This window comes from Siphateles boraxobius, unplaced genomic scaffold (assembly GCF_051911475.1).
Source record: "Siphateles boraxobius isolate OS27281-9 unplaced genomic scaffold, OSU_SipBor_1 7, whole genome shotgun sequence".
Lineage (NCBI taxonomy): Eukaryota > Metazoa > Chordata > Actinopteri > Cypriniformes > Leuciscidae > Siphateles > Siphateles boraxobius.
This window is the reverse complement of record NW_027509197.1, coordinates 32,344,001-32,371,461: the sequence shown is the minus strand read 5'-3', so window position 1 is coordinate 32,371,461 and position 27,461 is coordinate 32,344,001. Positions and strand designations below refer to the sequence as shown.

The following is a 27,461-nucleotide window of genomic DNA, read 5'->3' as shown; positions in this document are numbered from 1 at the left end:
TTTATTCAGCAAATTGAAAAGCACGGAGTTTCGGATTACTATAAAGACTACCAGCGATAACACAACAAACATTGAAGTTATGGAGTGTTTATCCTCTGTCTGGACTGTACCTTGTCTCCTCTTTTCCACAGGGAACATGTACGGCCAAATGTGTTCAGGGACTTTGGGAGGGCAATCAAGAGGTGTTTTAATTTGAGTTTATTTCTGGCAGCAGGGAACAAACTGAGGCCAATGACGGAGCGTGTTGTGAAGGTGACCTCCTCTCCCTCTGGAGTGAACGACTAATTCTGAAGCACAGCGCTGGTCGAGGGCCATTCCCGATGCCTTCCCTTAGCGTTCAGGAAAGGCCGGCAGGATCAACCGGCGATTAGCCACGCTGCCATATTTAATTTAAAGAAAATGACTTATGCAGTAGAGAATCTCAAGCAATAGAATTACAGAGGACAGCCAATAAACTTTTGTTCAAAACTTAATGGATTTTAAATAACGGTTCAGAATCTTGCATGTGCAAACTTGGATCTTGATATATGGTCTTTAATGGTTTCTGCATTGGAGAAAGCATCATAGGGACCTATAGCCACAGGCTACTATTGATTATGTCACCCAAGAAGAACAACATCTCCAGCTTTACAATTAATCACTTCAAATGCAATTCTAGAATGCTTGTTTGTGGTTATGCTAAAGCATCTCAGAAATGAAAATATTATACTAAATAGTACGTTTTTGAGCAAACACTATCATATACAGGTCAATTTACATGAATCTAATTACAACATTTAGCGACCTCTAGTGGTAAGGATTGGATAAACAGTGCCAAAGCATATTTACGTCAAATGCTTCAAAGCAATAAATTCTCTGCAATTATAAGCAATTATAAAGTCTATAAAATAAAACCAATACCAAATAAAACAGTAGCAGTAAGCAAATCACATAAACATGCTCTGCTCAAAATAATTTTGATTAATCAGTTAGTCTCTATTTCATTTTATAAGTATGGAGACTTTGCTATTGTTTTCCTCCCATTCATTAAATCAACATTTTTAGATCACGGCCATTTATTTATTTTTTTGCCCTAAGCCCTGGTTCATTCCTCTCCCTAGACCAACGAACTGCAAATAATAAAGAATGATAAAAAAACAAGGCATCACAAAAATTCAAGGGAAAAACAAACTTTATTCTCTCCTTTTTACAAAACATTTCAAAGTTAAACTAAACTCAGCAGAAATTGTAATCTAATATAGACCTGCAAGCAGAAAATTGTCCAACATAAAATAATTACTCTGTTACACCCCCCCCCCCCCCCCCCCCCCCCCCCCCCCGAATAGAATCATTTACAGAAGCACAGACAGACAGGTAGAGAGGGCTTTTTTTTTTTTTTGCTGCTCTAGTACATTGAAAAACTGCATGACCAACGAAATGAATGTAATGATTTCAGATGTGCACGGTGTGAATTCATGTGTATTAATATTATGAGTGCAAAGTAACCACATGATTTGCATGAGAAAAACATCATGTGATATCGGGCAGAGATGACACGAAAAAAAAAAAAATATATATATATATATATATATAAGCCGTTTGTAATGCCATACTGAGTTTCCCACCAAACAGTTAATCATTTTCGACGCGCCACTGCAGTCCTATACGAACATTGATTTTTATTGCATTTGTGAAATAATAGGCATTACAATAAAACATAAATAATAACAGCCTCCCTTGGTAAAGCATTCTGCTACTGAAAAATGTCAAAATTACGCATGCTGCTGTCCGAATATTAATATGCATCTGTACAGTGATCTAGAGTACAGCACATTATGGACTAAACATATCAAATAAAACATTCAATACATATATCACAAGACAGTCTTGTGTAAACATACAATCTAACTTAATGTATAACAGAGCCTAAGACACTGACACAAATTACATTTCAAAGCAGTGCAAACATATGGTAAATGTGACAACAAGAAACTGAACGATGAATCTAAAAAAACAACAAAATGTGTTGAATAATTCCAGATAAATGAGTTATTTTAAAGCAACAGTATGACATAATTTCCGGCCATGTGCACGGATGGCTCAGCATGTACATACCTTTACCTTTTAGAGTTCAATCCCAATATTATAAAAGTTCTGCGCTCATAGCGGACAGTAAATAATAAAATGTCTGATTTTGGTGTAAATTAACTCTTGGGTGCATTTCTAAGATTTGGCTGCAGTGCATGATCCTGCTCAAGAGATATCAAATAAAAATGTAGAAATATATATCTTTATAGCCTAAATGCATGCTTTTGTACCTGATTACCTCAATGAGAAAGCATTTCCGTTATAAGACTGGCAAAGAAAACCTCTAGTGCAATTGGAAAATGGCAAGAAAGGTGAAATAGAGGTTGAATAATGAATTAAATGTTGAAGCAGTTACATTCAACTTTCAGCCTCAATACCACATTTTAGACATTTAAATGTGGAGGATGAAATAAATATTGATTGCTGATTGAAAAAGTTCAGATTTGAATAAAAGGGTAACTCAACATGACCTCTGCTTAAAACGTAATCAGAGGGCTTCAATACTGGGAATAAATTGCTTAACTATAGCTACGCCACACTGACAGTTTTGGTTGGGTGAGAATTGAAGTGTGTAATTTGTTCGCCACTAGCGGTATCAAACTAAATTGCAAAAATAATGACTTCAATCATTCCCCTGTCTGTTTGAAAGGAAGTAAAAGGACGAAATGCCTCAGGGTACAGTGACTAAACAAATTTGGTGTGGAAACGCATAATAAATTGAGTGCCTTACCGCTAATCTTCAACATGCACGGCACGACATATTAGTTTTGGAGGAAGGAGAATTTTCTCAAGAGGTATTTACAGTACAACAGGTGGGATTTACGGCACTACACATTCATTTTTGAGGTCTCCGTACTTAAAGCATTTCAATGCAATCAGGGTCTTTTTATACTTCCCTATTGAGATGCATCACATTTATTAGAACATTGCTGCCCCCCAAACTTACGCCAGTCGGGTTGCTCAAAGAAACAGATTGCGATTGTTTTGTGCTGCAGATAGTACACATTTCTTCTAGCTGGGATGAAATTATAATTGAAGGTGCCAATAGGGGAATAATATAATAGTAAAGAATATGTATGCATCATTTATAGTGTACACAGGCTGTCTTAATAATAATTATCCACATCAAAACATGCAACATAAATAGCCTGAAGTCAATCCAATTTTGTAAGTCAGAAAAATACTATTAGAGCTGATCAGTAAGGCTACATCAGCAGGAGGTTTCAGTAATGATAATAAAATAACGCAGTGACTTTAAATGAAACAAAACAACTGTATTAAAGAAACAATCATGTTTAAGCGCAGACCAGGGTGGAAAATCCGAAATCACATTTGAAATTCTGGCCTAAACCCGTGAACATTCCAGAGCCCGAGATACGTAGAAATGATCCTGACTTATCATTGATGAATTGGCCTCGGGAAAATAACAAAGCATGTTGTATTGCCATGTAGCAGAAATACGCTCTCGGCAGCTGTGTTGACTGTGTGCACGCATGTTTATCTGTCAGTGGAGAACCAATTTTTAGTCTCGTTTGACGCATGCAGAGCTTGTGCATGTCTTTTCGGTTCGACTGATAAATATGGTTTTTGGAGAGCAATATGGAAAACACTGTCACAATGAAGGGTGTTTGCCGAACGCATGAGGGACAGGGTCCAAAATGAACACTAATCAAATACCAAATGTGAGTAACGATTTATCAAATTTATCAGGGGCCTCATTTATAAAGATGTGCGTATAAAGCCGTGGTCACTCAAGACTTTGAGCAACAGTCGTGATATGACGTCACACTTTATAACAAGCATAAATTCAACATATAACAAATAATAATAAGTCCAAAAAGTAAAAAATATCCAATCTTCTCCACTTTACTGTAAATGTGACGAATTGACAGGTCAGACTTCACCAAAGTTGAACTTTGGCATGCTCTGAAATGTGAAAATTCTTCGCACGTACCACAATTTCCGAAATGTTCCAATGCATATGATTTATAAAACGTCCATACACACACTATTTTTTTTCCCAGGAAATCTTATATAATAAATAAATTAATTTCAGTGACGTAATTATCACAAAGCAGTTTGCTCATATAATAATAGAAATCCATATAATTGTATATTTATCTTTACATTTTTATAAATGACATTGGATTATTTTCATTACTGGTACGAGTTCAAAAAGTTTGTATGCATGCTCTTCGGTTGGCATACACACAAGAACATTTTCACATCAATTTTTGCCTTTATAAATCCCAATATATTCCTAAGAATTGATGTAGAGTGAAAGGGAGTTTAGAATAAAATCCGATCGTGCATGCGTTTTATAAATGAGGCCCTTGGTGCAGATACCAAAAATGCAAAATACAGTTTTTTATAGCAGGTAAACATTGGAAGATATGGCAAAAAAGTTCATTTTGAACCCTACATGAGAGTTTGCCATACTCACAGAGGCCGTATGGTAGAGGAGTATGGGGGGGATTTCATTATCAGTAGGTCTGTATTCACTTCCAAAGGAATAAAGCTTCCGTATTTCTCATGCTACTGCAAAAACGTTGCATATAAAAATATTCTATAAATAATTCTGCTGTAATATATTCAATTACTTACACTAAGATTGTGGGCTGAATTGAAATGTCTCAGCATGCAGTAAAGCCGTGAGCATGGCTTACACATCCTCATATCCTTTGTTTTCACACTGATTATTTTTCTGTTCTGAAAATGAATACAAAAGGCTAATAATGGATTCTCTGTGTTACTCCGCATGCCACAATGATAGATGCAAACAAAACGTACAGGCGTGGTGCAAACATTCCAACTCTATCAGGTACCTGATGAGCAAAGTACATGAGCAAAAATTACAATTTTAGTCTGACTAAATGAAAGATTGGAAAGTGTAGGATTTCATTGGCTTAGCTGTACCACACCATACAAAACGGAGCGAAAAATGTGAATTCACAGTGAAAGCTATGGCAAACCAGGACGACGGTGACATGAGGTACTAGAGAGTCAAAAAAATTTAAGTGTCTTTTAAACTAAACAGGTAATATGTAAAGGACCATCAGGAGCACAACAAAGGTTGAGTAGGAGGAACATTATGTGCACATTATAGAATATAAATTAGTCAGAAGTACTGAAATTACAGGACAGCAAAAGTACAGAGAGAAAACAAACTAGGTACAATGCCATTGGCTCAAGGGTCATGTGATGCAGTGAAGGATCATGGGTAGAAATTAGAGAGTGCCCATTCCAGTGACCTCAGACGTCAGCCTAGAATAGTTAAGGGAAGAGGAAAAAGGGGAGGGGTGAGGAAAAGATAGAAAAAAATAGATAACATAAAATAATTCTGAAAGCATTCAACACTTCTGTACAAGAATGATCGCTTTTTCCGTCTCGTTGCTCTCCACGTTGAGTAATAATCATGCATTTCTTTCGATTCGGTTCAAACTGAAAACAATCAAGCCAGTCAAATGTAAAAATAAAATCTTTTCCGCCTCCAAAGAAACATAGTTTCCAACATCTCCTCGCTTCTGACATGCATTTATACTTCATTACAACATCTGCATCACATCACTAGCTCCTTGCCAACAGCATTGCTAAAAATGCTATTGGATGCAATCCTTTTTTTTCTTTTTACAATTTTGAAATCATGTTAGGCTTTGCTGTCAAACTACAAAACGTATTCAGCAACCATGCTGAACTAAACTATCTCATTTAAAATAATAAATAAATAAGCATTCGGCATGCTAAAATACTACACTGAAACACTCCATGACATGAACAAAGCATACTACAGTTGTCCTGCTTTTCATTTTTTTTTCTTTTAAAATTTCAGTAGTCTGCCTACATGAGTGAAGCTACTGATGAAGTTGACCATGGGGTTTAAGGGAAGGGGTTGGTGAGTTTTAAGGGAAGATTGTATGTAAGGATTATTAGGAATCAGCTGTTGATAGCTTCAGATAATGAAAGCAGTTTGGGGCTTCAGGATGTAGTCATTGATGAAGGGTCATTCCACATGGCTGCCACGTCTCTGAACCTGCCATCAGAACCGTGGGAAAGCAATATGCATTAGTATCGCCCCGGCCGCTACCCTGCAAGCCTCAATATCACACACAAGAACAGATTTAGAGGGTATGTTGCTAAGCATCTCTGATTCCCCAAACACACATCGCTAGGAAAACAAAACACTGATGCATTTGCGATGACCCTATCTGAGCTTCTATTAAGAAACTGTGTTGGGCTAGAACAGCATGCAGCCTTTAAAAAAAAAGTTAGGTTACTGCAGTTTGGAAGAACATGCCAACACTTTTGTGAAACGTGGATGGGCTCACCTTGCGTTGATGAGGTACTGGGCAAGGCTGATGTTGGCGGGGGTTCCTGTAATGGTGATCTGGCGCTCTGATGACCCTTCCATGGCATTAGCTATTTTGATCTGCGCTCCAGACATCTGACGGATCTCGTTGATTTTGGTTCCCTGGCGCCCGATTATGCAGCCTATTAGCTGGGAAGAAAGCGCAAAGGTTCTTAAAGACTGTCTGTATTCATGTTAAAGGAAGTATGATCTGTTTTGTAGTATTCACAATAGAATATTTGAGTGGAGTAGGTAGGTATGCTTGAGTTTTGTGAGCATCAGCTAACCCATGTCAAAAATCCTAGGAATGCAAATTGAATTTTTCTAATAATGTGGAAGCAGACCTAATGGGAATGAAGAATCAAATAGGATCCAACCGGATAAACTAGAGATGGAAACTGAAGTCTGAAACATAGAATCGAGTCACACTTACACTCGCATTCAAAAGTTTGGGATCTTTTTTTGAAAGAAATGAATCCTTTTATTCAGTAAAGATGCATTAAATCGATACAAAATATGAGAGTAAATACTTTTGTAATGTTACAAAAGATATCAATTTCAAATAAATGCTGTTCTTTTGATCTTTCTATTCATCAGAAAATTCTGAAAAAAAATTCATCACTGTTTTCACAAAAATATTAAGTAGCACAACTGTTTCCAACTTTGATGATTATAAGAAATATTTCTTGAGCACCAAATTAGCATATTAGAATGATTTATGAAGGATTATGTGACACTAAAAACTGGAGTAGTGGCAACTAAAAATTCATTGTCATTGTAAAATATTTTAGAATATAAAAGTTAAAATATAACTTTTATATCATTGTCATTGTAAAATATTTTAGAATATAAAAGTTAAAATATAAGTAGAACATTTTAAATTGTAATAATATTTCAAAATAACACGGTTTTACTTTATTTTTGATCAAATAAATGCAGCCATAGTAAGCATAAGAGACTTCGAAAAACATTTAAAAAATCTTACTTTAGTGTACGTCACCAATAAATTAAATTGCAGTTAAAACTAACCTGCAGGAGTGCAAAACTATTTTTTAAATGGGATTTTCAGACTTAAAAGCCTTGAGACTTGACATAGATTTGTTTTTGAAAAACCCTGACATGGACTCTACATCCGACACATACACTCAAATAAACTGAAATTAATTTCTGTGTTCAGATATGATGACAGAATTTTTTTGGGGATTTTCTGACAAAGGACTGGGAGTCAAAACTGAGCATCAATCTTTATACTCACATCATTGGGAATGGTGAGTTCATGAGTACTGGCCGGGGGACTGGCATCCAGACCTGGATCAGAGAGCAGAGGGAAGCTCGAGAGACAGCCTAGGATAAACAGCACTTCATACACACTCATGATGGCATGTGAGCTTTAGAAGACTGGTGACCTTAAAGGGTTAGTTCACCCTAAAAGGAAAATTCTGTCAGTATTGACTCACCCTCATGTCGTTCCAAACCCGTAAGAGCTTCGTTCATCTTCGGAACACGAATTAAGATATTTTTGATGAAACCAGAGAGCTGTCTGAACCATCCACAGACTGCAACGTAATTACCACGGTCAAGCCCGAGAAATGCAGTAAAGACATCGTTAAAATAGTCCATGTGACTCCAGTCGTTCAACCTTAATGTTATGAAGCAATGAGAATACTTTTTGTCCACAAAAACAAACAAAATTAATGACTTAATTAAACAATCTATTCTCCTACATGCCACTCTGCTACGTGATTCACGTAAGCACCATAACGCATGCATGTGATCATGCTCAGGTAAGAGTGAACCAGCGTTCTGCCGAAAAACATGGAAGAGCTGTACTTTGTGAATGGCCCAACAAAGTGAATAGCAAACGAGAGTGGCAGGGAAGAGAGGAGAGTTTGTTTTTATAAAGTCTTTTTTTTTTCTTCACACAAAAAACTATGTCTTTACTAACTTTTCTGAGCTGGCAGATGAAATTACCCAGAAGCCTATGAAGGAGTGATCCAGCTCTCACATTTCACCAAAAATATCTTAATTTGTGTTCCTAAGATGAACGAAAGTCTTACGGGGTTGGGACAACAGGAGGGTGAGTAATTACTGTGAGAATTTTCATTTTTGGGTGAACTATCCCTTCAATGGACCAGGTGCAGAGTGTGAGGAACTATTAGTCCTCCAATGGCTTTTTATGAAGCCCTTTTTTCACCTCGAACTAGCGTTTCTCACATTTTGTCATCTGTCAAGTTTCCTATAGTATGTCCTTGGTCTGACACAAACATATATTTGATATGTGTGTGTGATATACTGTGTGTGAATAGCTAAGCATGTTCTACTCAGCACATGGCATTGGGTTTGCCCTTAGAAACAGCTTTAAAGTGAGCTTGTATAAGACAAGTGTTTATCAAGATGAATACGTAATGAATGGCTTGATGGAAGATGTGTTGTAGTCTGTAAAATCAAAACACTGATATGCTTCTCTTACACTAGTTTATCAAGGGCAGGAAAAAACACTTCTTGTGCCACTGGTAATTTCTTTCGAGCATAAAATTCTACACCATTATTCCCCTGTACGTGATAATGTTGCATAAGCAGCAAAACTTCACTATCTTTTTATCCTGGGTCTTAGCAGAACAGTAGTAGATGCTTCAGAAAAATGCAACCCAAAAAATACAAAACAAAAAACAACGCAAGGTAAGTTAGTATAACAGTGAGATGTCATTTTCTGAAATTTATGACTAGGCTTTTTTCCTCAAAACTAACCAAATAAAACAAAAAACTGACCAAACCAAACCAGAAAAACAAAAAACAAAAAAACAACACAAGACAAAAAAGTACAATAAAAAAATTAAAGAAAGTAAGAAAACAAGACAAAAGGAAACAAAATAATACAAGAAAAAAGAAAAGAAAAAGAAGAAACCAAGACAAAATAAAACAAGGCAAAACAAAAGCAGTAACATACATTTTTAAACAAACAGCACCCCCCAAAAAAAAAACACACAAAAAAAACAAAACAAAACAAAAATTCGACAAAGTGAAGATCAACCACCACGGGCATGTCATGATGCTTGACATGGAACGAGAAGGAGAGAGAGAGAGAGAAAGACAAAGAGACCGTCTCTACAGGTACAAAGAGAAGGAAACTTCAAAAGGGCTCGTGGGTACGTACCAGGGAAAGCAGGGGTGGTCTGTCCGAGGGGGGTAAAGGGGGTTTGCTGCATAGCCAACTGGTGGAGCTTGGTCAACTGCTGAGGGTTTGGAGGGACAGTAGAGCTAAGAGGTTATTGTTATACGACAGGTCACACCAAGAAATCAAGAAACTAAACTAGAACAAAGAGACAAAGAGGATAAGAAGCCATGACACACTGTGGTGGAAGAAGAGCAAAAGAGAAAGCTGAAGAGATTGAAACTTTAGTAGGACTTGGCCTGACTTGGTGGTTTAACCTCATCTGATCGCTAACTGACCTTCGCTAAATTACTGATCAATTTAGCATTTGCCAATTAATGATGTTACTGGGTTTTCCCAATTTTTTTTAAAAGACTTCCAGACCATACTAGACTTTCCAATCAAATATTTAATATTTTAATATTATTTTATTGTATTGAAAATAATGCTGTTCACAGAAATGTCCAAATTAATTCTTATAGGACATTCTGTAAAGCGTGCCTGAGCGAGCAACAGTAACCGAGCAGGCGGAGCTAAACGAAAGGTCAATCGGAATCTAGGCACTAAATTTCCTTGTTTCAATATCAAAGGTGAGTTTAGTTTGTGATTTTATGTACCCCGAATGCCTCTGAAGGGTATAAATGAACCACGAGTGAACCGTTATTTATCAGAGATATGAACATGTGAGTGCTTGGGCAACCTTCAGAGGACACACAAGTCTATGGAGCAGAGCAGACTTGCACTGGATGTTGTTGTGTACTCCCCCTAAATCTGACTTTAAAGAAGGTTGAAAGGGATGGCCAACCTCTACTTGAGTTATTGCAGTGTCAGCTGAAGCGTCAGAAAGCATCAATCACTGCCAATCTTAAATGAAAAGGACTAACACACGGGATCTCTCCTTCTCTCTGAAAGATATTCATTCAGATTATCAGTAAGGAAAACACAGCTATCAGGATTAAAGAATTATCTAGATTGTAAGCATGCTTACATTTTGAAAAGATCAGTGGTTCTCAAACTGGGATCTGTAGATTTGGTTGCAGGTGGAAAATACATATTTTTTATTGTTATCTTTATTTTTCCCATGTTTTCCTTCACATGTCCCACCTATATACACTACCATTTAAAATGCAATTTATTCCTCTGAAGCAAAAAGCTTTGTGCATGTAAAACTAACGCAACAGGTAAGGTACAAACAGATAAAGTGATGATCATTCTCAAGCTGCGTATGCTAAAAATAGAATGACAATCAAGAAAAAAGAGAGATATAATTCCGTTTGCCTTGTTTTGATACTTCAATCAATAATGTAACAAGTCTGGCAGAGGATTTAACAGAATTTAACAGAACTCCTAAAAGGCCAGAAGTGCAAAAATGGTTTTATGTGGGGGAAAAAAATAGATCAAAGGTGGTTCTTGATGGTCTTAAAAGTTTGAGAACCACTGGATTATGTATGCACGTAACTTTTGAATTACCACAGAGTGTTACGAGTCTCATGTGTAATTCTATGTGGATGTGGACCATTTAGAAAATGACAAAACCGTGTCTTTTCCTCCAACAGGCCAAGTCCTTAGAAGTTCGGTTTACATTTCGGAGGGCTGAAGTTGAAAACATTTTCAGATTGTAATGCGACAAATAAATTACACATCAGAAACGTCATATTAATATTACAGCTTAATATTAATAGAGAGGTCCAGACTGAAAACTATATAGCCATGCAGACTGCTGACGGTGCTGGGGGGAAGGGGTGGATGGCTGGGGACTCACATCTGGGTGTGGAATGGCATATTGTCCCTGAATTGTGTAAGCCTGTGAAGACGGAGAGAAAAAAAAGAGAGAAGAAAAATCGAAATCAACATTTTCACAAGGCTGCAGGGCCCATTAAACACAAGAACTAACTGATTCATAACCGCTAAAGGATCTATTAATATTTTACAGAAACATTTGGCTTCAAAAGAGGAAATTTTCTTTCATAATTTATGTGAATAATTTCATGAGACGTTGTACAGTAATACTATTCAGTGCCTTAAATAATACAGGCTTCTCTAACACTAATGTACAACACTCCTGGCTTTTCTTATCTGTTTGTGTGCAAGTGCACACAGTAGGCTTAAATACTGCAAATAACAGATAAACACATTCCTTGTTTTGGTAAATATACCCAACAATAAAATCTAATCTATTTCTGAATAGATGAATATATAACATCCTTCAAGTTTTCTATTTAAGACAGTACACAAAATTAAGCAAGTATGATATTTTCTTTTCCTGTACATGTTTCAGAGTACTTGAATTTAAAGTGTCACACTGATAATCATGTTGCATTTAATGTAAAAGCCGTGATGTGGCATCTATGGTCATGTTGCATGAAGTGCTCATGAATGAGTTATGCTAAAAAGATGTTGAGAGCCCTGTTAAAGGATATTATTATTATTCATCAATGGAATGTTAGATTAGTGGAATTTTTGTGTTGGTTAGCGAATGAGTGAGGAAGACTTTGTTTGATACCATATCCATTTAATATTTATAACTTGACGTTTCAAGTTTTTTCGGAATCTCAAAATAATGGAAATCCAGGTCATTTAGAGTTTCTAGTGATGTTACACTTCAAGTTTTGAAAATATTAAAAGGATATGATATTTGCTCTGAGCGGGAGGAGTTTATTTTGCAGTAAGAGTGAATGTCGATCTAGAATTAAAATGCACTCATAGCAGCCAAAATGCATTCGTTGCCATGTAAAGGTGAAGTGTGCGATTTTGTATCAAATGTTTTTCTTGCCAAGTTTAATATACAGAGACCACTATAAGGCATTTGTAGGTTGATTTCCTGAAGTGTGTGACCACTTTTTGAAACATTACTCTGTTTGTTAAAGCGGCCCAACATGTTGATTTATGATTTAAACAAAGGCTTTTAGTAAAAGAAAATTACTAATATAATTATGCAATAAAAATAGATTTCTGTCCTAATTTTTTGATTTTCACACAGAATTTTAAGGCAGTTTAAACCCTAAAGCCTTTGTTTTGCAAAGTACAGTTTTTCAACCTTTTTCAGCAGGCTACATGCCTCATTTCAAATGCTTTCATGTCTTAACTTGATAATGATAAGGGCCAAAACGTTTGGAATATGAAAGTACTCAAGTTCAAAATGTACATATTTACACTGAAATGCACGTAATTACAAAAGTGATTTTAAAGTGAACACTACTGCGCCAGAAAGAACATAAAATTGTGCATCTCACTTAATTTCCTTATTTGCTTAAAATTCACTTTTTGGATGGCAGTAGAAGGCACTGAAATATGTGATGGCAGAAGAGCAAACTCTCCTTATTAAGTCCTCCGAGGCCAGATTAGAACTCTCATTCACAATCTAAAGCTCCTTCCTCTCTGCAAGCATTTCCCTGGTTAGGATGGTGTGACAACATGCAAGTGAGAAGGTGAGAAAACCTGAGTGAACTAACAGGCAGTGGCTGGTGCTGCAGTAAAAGGCTGAGGTTGGCTGCGGACGCCGCCAGCGGGTCGGCTCTTACCTGGCCACCTGAAAAAATGACGGGGGTGGAGGCGGGCTTTGGGCGGTAGGGAATGGTGGCACCTTTCGGTGGGGACTAGGAGAGGGGAAGAGGTAGAGGCAGAAACAGCATTAGACCAGGAGACAGGTGCAGACAGGTGTGCGTGGTGGAGTGTTTGTGTGGTAAAGTTGTACGAAAACAAAGTCAGGCATGTTGTGAGACCCCAGCCCTTGAAGATTCGTATTCGCCAGGCCAGGTGTGTCCAATCCTGCTCCTGGAGGGTCACTGTCCCGCAGAGTTTAGCTCCAACCCCAATTAAACACATCTGAACCAGCTAATCGAGGTCTTACCAGGCATGAAACTTCCAGGCAGGTTGAGGCATGTTGACAGTGGCCCTCCAGGACCGAGTTAGGACACCCCTGCGCTAGACTGTGCTGTTGAGCCTGAACTGTCAACAAAAACTACTTAAGACTCCCTACTTAAGAGAAGGCAGTGAATTAAGTTCATCTATAGCATTATTCAATGATAAACTAAGTGGTACGCTGCATAGTTGTCATATGACCTCATCATGTTGCATGCTTACTTCATCGTGTCTAGTTAAGTTGAAAATATGGCTGATATTATTTCCAATTCATCTGAAAATGGAAGGTCAAATCAAGCGCAGTGAATTTTGGGTAGAATAATAACTGCAGTTATATAGTTCAGTATACTGCGCATAAAAAATAGCCCTGAAATTTCATCTACAAGCAAAGGATGAGACAATACTTGTTTTAAGTTCCCAGGTGATCTGATTATGTTAGAAATATGTCTGTGTCTGTACAAGAGAAGAATGAAAATCGTTCCATAACACCCAATCAGAGCACAATTCACCTCAGCAGGAAATCAGCCCTGCACGTCATTGGGAGATAAGAATAACATTTAAATCAATAAACCGAGATGACGGAAGCAAGCCAGCGGATGCTTTGTGTTTCTCATTAATCACAAGTAAAACAATGGAGTCTCTCTTTGGCAGGGTGGCTGTAATGGAGTGTGGCTATGTGTATGGTAGTGAATCCACCCCATTGTAATTGTCATGACAAATGGATTTCACCCTCCGAAAAAGAAAATTCATTCGTTACTCAGCCTCAAGCTGTTCCAAAACGGACTTACTTTCTTCTGTGGAACACAAAAGGAAAATGCACTACTGTATGCACTGGTTGCTCTGCTCCATGCAATTACGATGAATGGGGACTAAAGCTTTCAAGCTTTAAAAAGGATGCAAAACCATCTTTTTGTATTAAAAAATAAACTTAAAGTAGTCCATTTGACTCACGCACCATATCCAAGACTTGATCAACTAATTAAAAATCAAAAGTAACTATTTGTTCATGAATTGGATGTGGAGGCCCACAACAACTTGGGCAGATGACAAAAAGATGGCTATTTCAGCAAATAGCCACTTAAAGTCATGATAAAATGGAAGTAGTGACAGAACTTTTCTTCCATATTGTGATGGAAAAAATGACTTGGTTCAATCCATTGGTTGTTGATGGAGACAGACCTTAATTTTAACTTAGTCAATACAACTGCGGGGATCAAGTGGTCTAAGCGCCATACGTCACTTGAGAAAGAAGTATTACATTTCACCAGACGATCGAGGTATGACATGAATTCTTTATTTTCTGGAATATTGGAGTATTTATTTTAAATGTGAATCTTTAATCAAAATAGCTTCCCCTTTCAATGACATCTCTTCTCTTCTCTGATGATGTGTTTACTGGAGCGAGGGCGGACAACCTGTCACTCTAATGAGATCACAGCAATAGCAAATCACAACTTCCATTTAATACCAACTTGAAAAAAACGTATGCATGAATGAATAGTTCCCAATAAGATCAATAACATGCATTTAGAAAAAATTTGACTTCAATGACCATTTTAAAGTGCTTTCCTTTTTGAGCTTTTGTGTTCAACAGTGTAAAGAAAGTCACAAGGCTTTTAAATGACATTAGGGGGAGTATAGAATGACAATTTTCATTTTGGGTTAACTATCCCTTGAACAACACTGTACAATACTGTACCTCCAGCATGACCACACATATCTGTTTGACACACTGGATGATGGCTTCCGGGGTGCCGGAGATTGTCACTGCGCGCTCTGTGGAGTTAGGCAGCATGTCCCCTGCTACCTGAACCTGAGCTCCTGTGGACTGGAGAGAGAAAACAACAGTTTATGATTCAGAGCATTCAGTGCTGATGATGGTGTGATCTGCTCTGAGACCACAGCAGCTCTCAGGGGAACGCTGGGACAAATGTTGCCATCTGCATGCAAGCATATGTTGAAGTCATTTAAAAGACAAGAACATAATCAGAATTGCCATGATTACTATACAGCAGGGCTCTTCAATTATTTTTAGACCAAGGACCAAAGAATTGCGTTTTTAGTCTGAAATACAATAGCATGTGTTTGTTTGCATATTAAAAAATACTTTGTGAGTTTTGTGGCTTTGTGGTTTATGACTCCTGTCAAGGTGAGCTTGGTAAAGCTGCATAGGCTAGTAAATTCAATGGCAATCCACGATCTGACAGTGAGAATAATGGCAGTTTTGTACCTCTCTCATCTCTTTGATTTTTGAGCCACCCTTGCCAATGAGGGAGCCGCACTGACTGGCGGGAACCACGAGACGCAAAGTGACTGGGGGCTTACTGGTGGCTGGGCTGTTGCTCATGGAGTTGATTATATCCTGAAGAAATATCAGAAAGCAATTACATAAGCAATGAAACTTTAAAATCGCTGCAACAACAATATAGCTAATCTAATCAGAATTCAGAGTTGAAATGATCCATTTTATATAATTTGTTTTATGATTTTTTTTGTGAAGATGTTTGCGCATTGAAACTAGACTAATCTTATCCTTTTGGTTTGTGTCCATCAAGTTCCAAATATAAAAAGTTATTTTATAAATAATCAAATTATTCAAAAATGTGTATTACTAATTTTGAAATACATTTTTTGAAAGAAATTAATACTTTTATTCAGTAAAGATCCATTAAATTGATCAAAAGTTACAGTAAAAAACAAATAATGTTTTTTTTAATTTTTATAAATTATCTTCTTTTTAATTTTCTATTAATCAAAGAATCCTGAATTTATCACAGTTTAATAAAACAGTGATTTACAACCAAATCACTTCACAACAGTTATTTTAAATGTCAATATTATTTCACAATACTGCAATTCAGGAATAAATTACATTATACAATATATTGACATAGAAATCAGATATTATTTCACAATATTACAGTTTTAACTGCATTTTTTTGATTAAATATAGAGAGCATAGGGAGCATGTCTTTCAAAAACATTTAAAAATCTTACCAACCTTTTTAATGGTAGAGTATACTGTATACAGTGCCATCAACATTGACAAATAACATTTTGTTTGTGTTAAAGGGTTAGTTCACCCAAAAATGAAAATTCTGTCAGAAATTACTCACCCTCATGTTGTTTCAACCCCGTAAGACCTTCATTCATCTTCGGAACATGAATTAAGATATTTTTGATGAAATCTGAGAGCTGGATCACTCCTCCATAGGCTTCTTGAGGGATTGAACTTGCAGGCCCCGAAAAGTTATTACAGACATTGTTAAAATAGTCCAAGTCTACAAGCAAATTTCCCTTCCAGCACTTCTTGCATCTAAACTACAGTCAACCTCTTATATTCCGGTCGATTTCCCAGTGGTGAAACACTCGTTGAGGATTTGGATCCAATTCAGGAAGTCATTTGGTTTCAGGGACCCCTCTCTTCTTAGCCCTGTGTTCCGTAATTATTTTTTTCGCCCTCAATGCAGGATGGTTCATTCAAGAGTTTGTCTCAAAAGGGGATAAAATGTTTCAAAGACTTATTTTTGGATAATGTATTTGCTTCCTTTGAGCAATTGGTATCACGTTTTGGTCTTACCAAGTCAGATTTCTTTAGAGTCTTGCAAGTAAGACATTACGTTAAGTCACTTATACCAGACTTCCCAGTGATGCCCTCTGAAAATCCTTTGGATAGGTTCCTTTCATACAATACATTGGCCAAGGGCTCAATTGCTACTATTTACAATTTAATGATCAATCTGGCATCTTCATCCCTGGATAACATTAAGAGAGCTTGGGAGGAAGACCTTGACAGACCACACTCCGAAGACACCTGGAACTATGTCCTTAAACAGGTCCACTCATCGTCAATGTGTGCTCGGCATTCACTTACAGTTTAAAGTTGTACACAGAGCTCATATATCCAAAGTTAAACTAGCTCAAATGTTTCCTGCTACTAGCTCTAAGATGTCAATGTACCGAGGGAACGTTAACTCACATGTTCTGGACATGCCCCAAATTAGAGCGTTACTGGCGATCGATATTTCACACCCTTTCTGTGGTTCTTCAGCATAGATTAGAGCCAGAACCTCTGGTGGCATTATTTGGAGTTGCCCCAGAGGACGTATGGTTGTCAGGATCAATGTGTAAAGTCCTTGTTTTCTCTTCCCTACTTGCACGTAGAGCAATATTATTAAAGTGGAAAGATCCCTTGCCACCCACTCATACTCAATGGATTAGAGATATGATGTCCTTTCTCTGCCTCGAAAAAATTAGGTATTCACTAAGAGGATCGGAAAAACAATTTTTTAAGATGTGGCGTTCTTTTCTTGACTATGTTGATAAGTCTGTTTGAATAATGCCACTACTATTGGTTTTTATTTATTTATTTATTTATTTTATTTTATTTTATTTTATTTTATTTATTATTATTTATTTATTTATTATGTATTTTGTTGGAGGTTTATGTTTGTTAGCATGTTTGTAAATATTGTATGCATGCTCGGTTCTTACAATTCCATTTTAAATTAATGGATAGTATGGGCATCATTCTTAAATTGGATGGTGAGGGGTGGGGGATTGTGAATATGATGTATATTGTAAAAATCAATAAAAACAAACTTTGAACTAAAATAGTCCAAGTGACTACAGTGGCTCAATCTTAAGTTTTTCAAACAACAAGAATACTTTTTGTGCGCAAAAAAACAAAAATGACGACTTTATTTCAGCTATTCATTTCCTTCTCTCTGGGCCTCGAGTCAGTTCATTAGTGTAATAGCGTAGAGCTTCTGTTGTTGTACGTCACACGCATCACACACATGACCAGCGTCGGCCAATAGTGAGCCTACGTGTGACGTAGCTCTACGCTATTACTCTTAAGTTAACTGACTAGAGAGAGGCCCACAGAGAAGGAAATGAATAGTTGAAATAAAGTCGTTATTTTTGTTTGTTTTTGCGCACAAAAAGTATTCTCGTCGTTTGATAAACTTAAGATTGAGCCACTGTAGTCACTTGGACTATTTTAACGATGTCTGTAATAACTTTTCGGGGCCTGCAAGTTCATTCCCTCAAGAAGCCTATGGAGGAGTGATCCAGCTCTCAGATTTCATCAAAAATATCTTAATTCGTGTTCCGAAGATGAACGAAGGTCTTACGGGGTTGGAACAGCATGAGGGTGAGTCAATACTGACAGAATTCATTTTTGGGTGAACTATCCCTTTAAGTGAGATTTTCAAATACTGTATTCAGAACAGCACCTCTTCAAACTTGTATGCGATCATAGCGAAGGCCTTAAAGATGGCATCTGTGGGTCCAGTGATGGTGACGATCCTCTCAGGACAGTTTCCTTCTGAGATGTTTATGCGAGCACCGCTCTGTAAGGTACCAAATGTCAAGTTAACCCTCGTGTTCCGGTTCTGCTTGTTGTCCGTCTGAGAGACTCCAAGACCCTTTTAATAGCTCAAAAATACACTTATAGGTGCAAGTACATTTCAAATTACTATTATTATATTTGGACATACAACAGTGAGGTCGCTGTGATTCATGAACATGAAAAACAAATCTCAACAGAACAAGAATTATATGTATTATATGCTTTAAATAAAGTATGTATTTTATGTCTTTTATTTAATTTTCTGTACAGCACTTTGGTCCACTTCGGTTGTTTTAAAGTGCTTTATAAATAAAGTTTGATCAAATGATTTGGTAAAATGAATTAGACAAGAAACATACCTCTTCACGCATCTTCTTCACAGTTTCCCCTTTCTGTAGCAAAAAGAAGGACTGAATATTTATATTCAGAGCTTAAAACGAATAAACACACACACACACACACATACATACATATATATATATATATATATATATATAAATATATATATATACACACACACACACTGTATGTATGTATGTATGTATGTATAGATAAATGTATATATCTAACATACCTTTCCGATGATGCTTCCCACTTCCTGCAGGTATAAAAAAAAGAACCAATAAAATCTTTGCAAGCATAAGCAGAACATTTTGGCCATTCACAATTGTATATGAACAAATTTCTGCACGTAAATGGCTCTATTTTATATTCAGTCCTTGCTTACGGGGATTTAATGAGTCTAAAAGGTCACTGGTACTGACGACCCCTGATTCACCTTGGCCTGAAACAGAGGGTCAGGAGAGGACACATCCCTCCGGCACACTCTGCAGTGACACTGCTCTGCGGGCTCAGCTTACCTTGCCGTGCATGAGAAGCCGGATGGTCAGGGTCACATTCAGCCCGCCCTCTGACTGGACTTTGTTGGGTTCCATTCTAGGAGTGGAGGTGAAGCAGGAATATGGTCACGTGACAGGAAATCCCCAGGAGAAGGACGAGAATGATGGTTCAGCAGCCAACCAGTCACCTGCAATGGGGGACGGGATAACCACACAAAGAGTCATCATGAGCCCAAGACTTACAAATCTGAAATAAAGACGGTGGCAGAATGTTTGGATCTGCTCAGGAATGAAAGCTTGGGATTAAAGGAATGTTAGTATGTTGAAAGGCTCAGCATTTGAGACATTTGTGATTGTCAGAGGAAATCATTTTGACTTGTTTAAAATAAATACACTACTGTTTTTTTGTTTTGTTTTTGAAAAGTCTCTTACGCTCACCAAGGCTGAATTTATTTGATAAAAAAAATACAGAAAAAATAATACTATTGTGAAATATTCTTAGTTTAAAAAAAATGTTTTCTATTTTAATATTTTTAAAATGTAATTAATTCCTGTGATGCAAAGCTCACGTCACAATGTCACATGATCCTTAAGAAATGAATCTAATATGCTGATTTGTTGCTCAAGAAACTGTTATTATATCAACATTGAAAAAAGTGTTTGCTGCTTAGTATTTTTACTTATTTTACTTAGTATACCATTTTCTTGTAGAATAAAAAATCTTTTGTAACATTACAAAAAAGTCTTTACTGTCACTCTGATCAATTCAATGCATCCGTGCATGAATAATACTATTAATTTAAAAACAAAACAAACAAAAAAACACTTGCTGACCTCAAACAGTAGTGTAAATAAATACAAATTGCACTTATACTTAAACACTTTAAAAGAAAGCAAATAGTCCATTCCAGAGAGATTAAAAGCAGAAATCTGAATCTTGTAGTTTTGGATGAATTATTCTGTAAAAACCTGTTTTTTATTTATTTATTTGTTTTCCCAATTATCTGTTTGATGTAGAACTACTCCTCAAGATAGATGTTTGTTAATTCCTCTAAAAATATATATATATATATATAATTTTCTCACTAACCTCATGTATTTTACGTATGTTAAATGGCTATGTACATTTCAAATACGGTTATGTTTTATTGCCTTTTATTCCATTGAAATGACCTTACTTGCATTTTTTGAATGACTTTTAAGTCAAACTATTTGCTGGGATAAATCAACCTTATATTGCATGTAGTAAATACGGAACAACACAATGCAACATCATTAATAGGCTTTTATATTCATAGTCTGAACACAAGAGGGAGCACTTCACAAGTAATCAAACTAAATATGTTTGTTGCCAGGCAGTAATCTCAAATTAATTTCAAAAACCAACAGCCGCTGAGGTCATTCGGCTTTCTGCATACAGAATGTAGCACAGCTGAGTAAAATGACATCTAAAACCAATGCCCAAAAATGCTGGAGAGAATGACCAACACTCAACACAAACACAAGATGACAATATTATGGGTAGGCAAAGATTGAATCCGTGCAGAATGTCCTCAAAATTAATAAAATGCTATACATTGCAAAGCCCAATTCAATTCAATTAAAACTGCTTTACATGGTTATGATGAAGAGAAAAAAAACACATTTTAAAATGATTTAAGAAATAAAGTCAATTAAAAAAAAAGCAGCAGAAAGAAGCATCAAGAGTAAACCCGCAGATTTCTGTGGGTTTACCATAGACAAGGTCATATAAAACAACTTATTTTCCATTTTGTGTAATAATTCATAAAATTTAGCTTATCGGAATCTGTATTTTGGGTCTCTCTGATCCCTCTGATGATTTCTCATCCTCAGCCGTTATAATGAGTATATGTCTGTACTCTCGTGAGGGAGGGGGGGAATCCTAACTCTTCAGCACAGCTTCAGACCTGTCCCTTTTCCTCTGATTTATGCCGTCATGTAGGTCTGGGGATCAACAACGATTGAGAGATTGAAACATTAAGCCGTCCCAGTGCAGCTGTCAGACTTTCCAATGGAGTGCAGGATAAAGAGAGAGCAAAAAGTGAATGATGGTGACTGTAAAAAGCATGATGAAAGAGGAATAGCATACGTGCTCCAGGATGAGATGTGCGGAGGAAAGTTTTGAGCACATATGTCCGGGTTAGGCTATGTGTGGGAGAGACGCGTCGAGAAAGCAAAGGGAAGATAAGTACAGATTCACATGGGTATATGAGATGAGCTGCCAGCTGTCCGCAAATCTCCTGCTTAGCTCAGATTAGAATTTTTATGCAATCTGTGCTAAGAGCACACAGAAGCAACAGAGTGAACCAGCCTTTACTCTTACAAAAGGGTGTCCTCCATTTTAAGAAGCCCTGGCCCTGACCTGAGAAAACCTTGTGAAAAAGAAGTGCGCTTAACTGTACTGAATGTTGTAGTGCACTTTTAATCTATTAAGTATATCTTTTTTAAAACTGCACTTGCAGATAATATGTAAAAAAGGACTTAAGTGCATTTAAAGAGAGCACACATTTAAGACTAAGTACACTTTTAAAGTTTTTCAAAGTATCATTATGATCATGTTTTAATAATCTTGTGTCAAGCTTAACTGAAGGCACATACTTGTAAAGTACTCGATTATAATATAGTGTATTTGATGTTACATTTATATTACAAGTTCATTCATATTAAATGTAATAAAATGGCAAATGTGTAAATATCATTACAAATGTGTAAATACAAATATATATACAAATATTTAAATAGATGACAAACAAGTTTCAATAGAAATGACATTAAAGTACATTTCAGTTCACCATAAATACTTGTATTACACTCAGCAGTACACTTGAAACATATTTCAAAGACAAGAGAATTATGAAATTACATATAAAGATGTACTTAAGTTTTACTTATAAGGGTCAAAAAGCACTCTTAAGTTCAAGTAATTACATTTGATATAAACTACCATATTTTGATTTATTTTCATTTGCACTGCAATTAAGTATCCAAGAACATTACATTCAAGTTTTTAAAGTATGAAGTCATTTTAAAAAGTATGGTAAATTTTTCACAAGAGAAATCAAAAAGAAAACTTGTGTGAAAATGGCCTGATGGGTACAGAGAAACGCTGAAGCAATTCACTCCAAGAATAAATAATGTCATAAAGGAAATTACAAAGGAAATTGGGTTGAATATAATGCTTGATGTTTTATTCGTCTTCTACCTTGTCATTGTATTGAAATATTCTCTATCATAGTGTGTAGAAACTTTCACACACCACAAAGTGACAACACCATTTAAATCCTTACAAACCAGGACCATTGTTTGGGGTAAATGTGGTTGGAAGTTCCAGGCGTGAGTTAGTTGTAGGATGCAGATATCCCCGTGCGTGTACAGAAAAGGATTAAGAGAAGTGTATTTAGCTGCAGTGTGTGCTTGGTCACAGAGAGCATACAATGTTCCACACTTTTCCTCATGACTCACTTAATGTTGTAGTTCTTCATCCGCCTCGGATGGCTTAAATCTCAAATGCCTTCAAGTTCAACCCCACGTGAAATCTTATCTAATTAAATCAGCCTTGTAAGACAACAAACAACATGGATGCTGTGGGCGAGGCGCTAACACCTTGTGGCAACTTTACGCATGCACTCAATTTGGATTGAGGAAAGGCAATCTTATCTGTTATGTGATGCTAATGCTCCATATCTGGTGCTTCAATGAAAAGCTGCTTGAATAACATGAATATACTTAGATGATCATGTTTAGTGAACCGTTACAGATGCCTGAAGGATTACATTTTCAAAGTGCTTCTTTCTTTGTATATTTTGAGGAGACATAACAGAGTGTTTCTTCACACACTTTTATGTCCCAGGGTGATTTAAATACACAAATAATTTTGTCATATGAAAGTCACATATAAAATGGATCCAGGAAACGTTCTCATGCCTTCATTTATTTTCATTTAAAATATTTTTTATAGCCCTATTCAGACAGGGCTACTTTTCTAAAGGAGATTTGAGCTGTCAACAATTCTTATCTCTCCACATCTGTGATTTCATGAACTGATTTGGACGGGACTAACCTCTCGTGTTTATTACAGCAGTGGGAGTGTGTGTTTTCCAGATGTGGGTGTTACAGAAGGGCATCTGCTGTGCTTGCGTGCATCATGTACGACATATATGTCTTTTTAATTTATTATTTATTGAAATGATTTTCATATATCATAAAAACCCTATCTGAGTAAACTTCACAAGTTTATAGAAGTGTCTGTTTTATAATAAACTCACATAAGTGAGCAGAGAAATTCTCTGTCTTCTACCTGACACTGATATAAAGTGGGACGTCATCGCCATTTATTACATTTATAATTTTATTTTTTCGTCGTATACCATCCATATTGAAATGAAAGCATACCAAAGACTGGGGCTCAGGTAGGTCAGAAAACTTTATATATCATGTATGTATGTATACATATAAATATATATGTAATATAATATAATATTTAATATAATATAATATATAATATATATATATATATACGCACAATTTTTTTTTACATATATATGCAAATAAACCAGTGAGAGTGTGAAAAGTGTGTTTAGTTTCTAAAAGTGGCCACAAAAACACCCAAACACAGAACAAACACATGGTCGGGTGAACAACAGCCCGCAGAATTCAGTCGACATCTGAACGCTACATCTGTGGGCTGATTACAGCAGTCATCAGAGCAAAAGCAATGACTGCATAAACACACTAATGTTACCTTAAATGGCACGCGTCCTTTCAACCACTTTCTTTTGATGTCGAAGTGTGTGTTTAGCAAGCACATTTCCAATGCTTTTCAAAAAGTAGGAGCAGATTAAAAATTAGCCATTGAAATACTTTACGTTTTAATTCTATTTTATGTTAATCATAAGTCTGATATCTTCCCGGTGGTAGATAAGCTCAGTCTTTTGCTGAAGCACAGGATACAGAAAGTGGGTCAGCCCTTCCTCTAAAGAGCTTCTGGCCCCTTGCTCTGTGGTACCTATTGAATTAATCACGCTTTACGCTTGGTCAAGCACTGCTCCCAAAATACTCCTTTTTCTATCTCTCTCCACTTTACTTCAAAAACAGCACAATATTGTCTCATTTTAATTCATACAAATGACTAACAGCCAAACATGTTATACAGTATTTGAGAAATTATGTTTAGTAAAAAACAAAAAACTGTTCAGACTAAATTTCAATATTCAATATTCGCACATTCAAATTAATTCAACATTCTTAGAGGGATAGTTCATCCAAAAAGTTAAAGGGTCATATGATGCTTTATAATGTTTTCCTTTTCCTTTAGTGTGTAATGTATCTGTTTGTGCATGTCACAAAGCGATTTATTCTATCTAACAGAATACTGATCCAGACCCGCCTAACCTCGATCTAAGTCCAGATATTACTTCCTCAAATGTACACGTCACAATGTGAAATATTAGCATAATGCTGTCCAAAGGCATACGCAAGGAAAGGCAGCAAAGTTTTGGTGAATTGAAGTGTTGTCGACATGTTGCGGAGATGCAAAAGCAAAACCGCTTTTGGTTTCAGAGGTTAATCAGAGGTTAAGATTTATTTATAAAGCTGGTGCTGTGCAGTACAATCCAAAAGTTAGCTTTGTTAATCTATTCTATTACACCCGATACTCAATAATAATGGCTTTTAAAATGGCACCATATGACCCCTTTAAAACAGTCATAATTTACTCACCCTCATGTCATTCTAAACCAAACCATGCAATTCTTTTGTTTGCCGAGTTAAAAAAGTTGTTTATTTGAAGAATACTAGGGATAGCCATTTTTGTCAATTTCTCATTTTAATCATTAATCAAGTACTCAAGCTCTCGGGTTTTAAAACGGTTACGAAAATTAATGTTGACGTATAAAAATATGACATGAAAACATGTCTATGAAAACACGAACGAATGAATAAAAAAAAAAAATAACCCCTAGATTATGATGCATCAATGTTTTTTAAAAAGAAACATCTAAAAAGGAATAGCTGCTTCAGGTAAAGCTGAAGAGTAAATGATCTCCAGTAAACTGAAGCCCGTTCTATGACACATCCTATGTGATTAATAATCAGATATCCAAGATACATAAAATAAATGTAATATTACAACATGCATCTGCACAAAAGGACACGAATGCGCATGTGAACTAGTTTTTAAACCAGTCAATAGTTTGAAAGGGAAACTCTGGATGCGCTCTTCCCTTAACTGTGCGCTGATACACGGGCAACTAAAGAACAGAGAATTTACAACATTCTATCACAATCCTGTTCCCGGTATAATGCTGAATATGGCATGTATATTGGCACTGCACATCTTGCACTTCATTTTATTTTTCATGAAAGTGATTACAGTCATCACTGCGCATTTTCGAAGTGATAACGAGAGGCAGAAAAAAAGGTTTACTGTTAAAAATGAGAACAAAATAACGCTGCTGCATTATTAATATCATCAATGATTTTTGCCTATCAAGCCAATCTAAAAGGAATATGACCGTCTCAAATAATTCAATCAAGTCAATAATGTCGAACATTGCATTTGAGCTGAAACTGAAGAGTGAATGAAAGATAATAGTAGATAAAAAACGTAATACTTAAATAAAAATTAGAAACTGAAAATAAGTTTAAGAACTGAAAACTGTAACTTAAAATAAGTTAAAGTTTCTCCAATTATTAAAATTAAAATAAAGCTAAGAAATATATATATTTTTTTAAATGACAAAAGCTCAATAAAACTAAAGCAAATTCAAAATACTAATAAATAGCATAAAAGTATATAAATAATGCCAAAATAACAGTGAAGGACAGTCATGCATGTTTTGAATGACATGATTGGGAGTAATTTTCAGAACTTTAATTTTGGGTGAACTATCCCTTTAAGTTACTACATTGCTGTTCTCTGTAAAAAAATGTAAAAAATCTGTGTAATACATAGCCTTAAACTGGCAACGTTTAAATTAATTTGATTAAAATTTGATTTTGCAGATGAACCTTGAGCTGCAGGTGTCCCATATTTTTTTAACTTCCATTGTCTCTGTGCTCAGTTTCTCTAATAGCTAAAATCTCAACGACCAGCCGAAAATATCTCAACTTCTGTGGACTTTCTAAAAACAATGGATGCATGAAGACAAATAACATGGGTGATATGAGAAATATATTGTTGTATAGACTATGTTAGATTTAAGGTGAAAAATAACTGCTATGTCTTCACCACTCCCGACCACGGTTTATTTCCCTAGTGAGGGGATGTTAAAATAAGTGGATATATGGAGGATACAAATGAAAAAGAAATATTTTAGAACATTTAAAACTGGTGTTTTGAAAACTGCTATAACAGGAGGAGAAAACCAATAACCCTATTGCTTACAACTGTGTGACCTTGTAATAGGGAAAATAATAGGAGACAGAACCTGAGGCTGCAGTTCACTCCCACTCAACCAAAAGCAACCAAACACCACACTTCCTAAAATGACCACTGCAATGAGAAAATAAATCAAAATGCTTTTTTCAGACCATAGGCTCTTTTTCTAATTAATTTGAAATGTAATAAGCAAAAAGACTGCATTAACAAGCCATTTGTCAACTGCTCAAAGCTATTGACCCCTACTGGCAGAATCCCAAAACAATAGAAATGTGGGTACACTGGGATATTTAAAAGGTACACTATGTAAAAAAAAATTGCTCAAAATTAATACTAATAATAAGTCAATGCATCATCAATCCTTCTTCCAACATGTGTTTTTGTCTAATTTACTATGGTAAGCCTATTATGAGTGTTTATGTCACTCGCCTGTGAGTGTCGCGTCA

General features: G+C 36.1%; 1 protein-coding gene across 19 annotated transcripts in view; it reads right to left on the bottom strand.

Moving 5' to 3' along the window:
* Positions 1 to 1,633: 1,633 nt before the first annotated feature.
* The window catches only part of pcbp3 (poly(rC) binding protein 3), a 67,241-nt gene continuing 41,413 nt past the window's right edge, over positions 1,634 to 27,461 (bottom strand). For 4 of the 19 annotated variants that reach the window (XM_077215977.1, XM_077215978.1, XM_077215980.1 and 1 more), the window contains 12 exons: positions 19,638 to 19,804; positions 19,352 to 19,375; positions 19,137 to 19,169; positions 18,662 to 18,778; positions 15,655 to 15,786; positions 15,124 to 15,252; positions 13,016 to 13,159; positions 11,326 to 11,367; positions 9,567 to 9,645; positions 7,668 to 7,720; positions 6,393 to 6,562; positions 1,634 to 6,097 (listed from right to left, as the gene is read on the bottom strand). In XM_077215977.1, coding sequence (XP_077072092.1) covers positions 6,043 to 6,097; positions 6,393 to 6,562; positions 7,668 to 7,720; positions 9,567 to 9,645; positions 11,326 to 11,367; positions 13,016 to 13,159; positions 15,124 to 15,252; positions 15,655 to 15,786; positions 18,662 to 18,778; positions 19,137 to 19,169; positions 19,352 to 19,375; positions 19,638 to 19,712 — 1,053 coding nt within the window. In that variant the 5' untranslated portion in view covers positions 19,713 to 19,804 and the 3' untranslated portion in view covers positions 1,634 to 6,042. Of the gene's footprint in view, positions 6,098 to 6,392; positions 6,563 to 7,667; positions 7,721 to 9,566; positions 9,646 to 11,325; positions 11,368 to 13,015; positions 13,160 to 15,123; positions 15,253 to 15,654; positions 15,787 to 18,661; positions 18,779 to 19,136; positions 19,170 to 19,351; positions 19,376 to 19,637; positions 19,805 to 27,461 lie in introns of those variants that run through there. The other 15 variants (XM_077215984.1, XM_077215985.1, XM_077215989.1 and 12 more) reach the window with 13 other exon arrangements.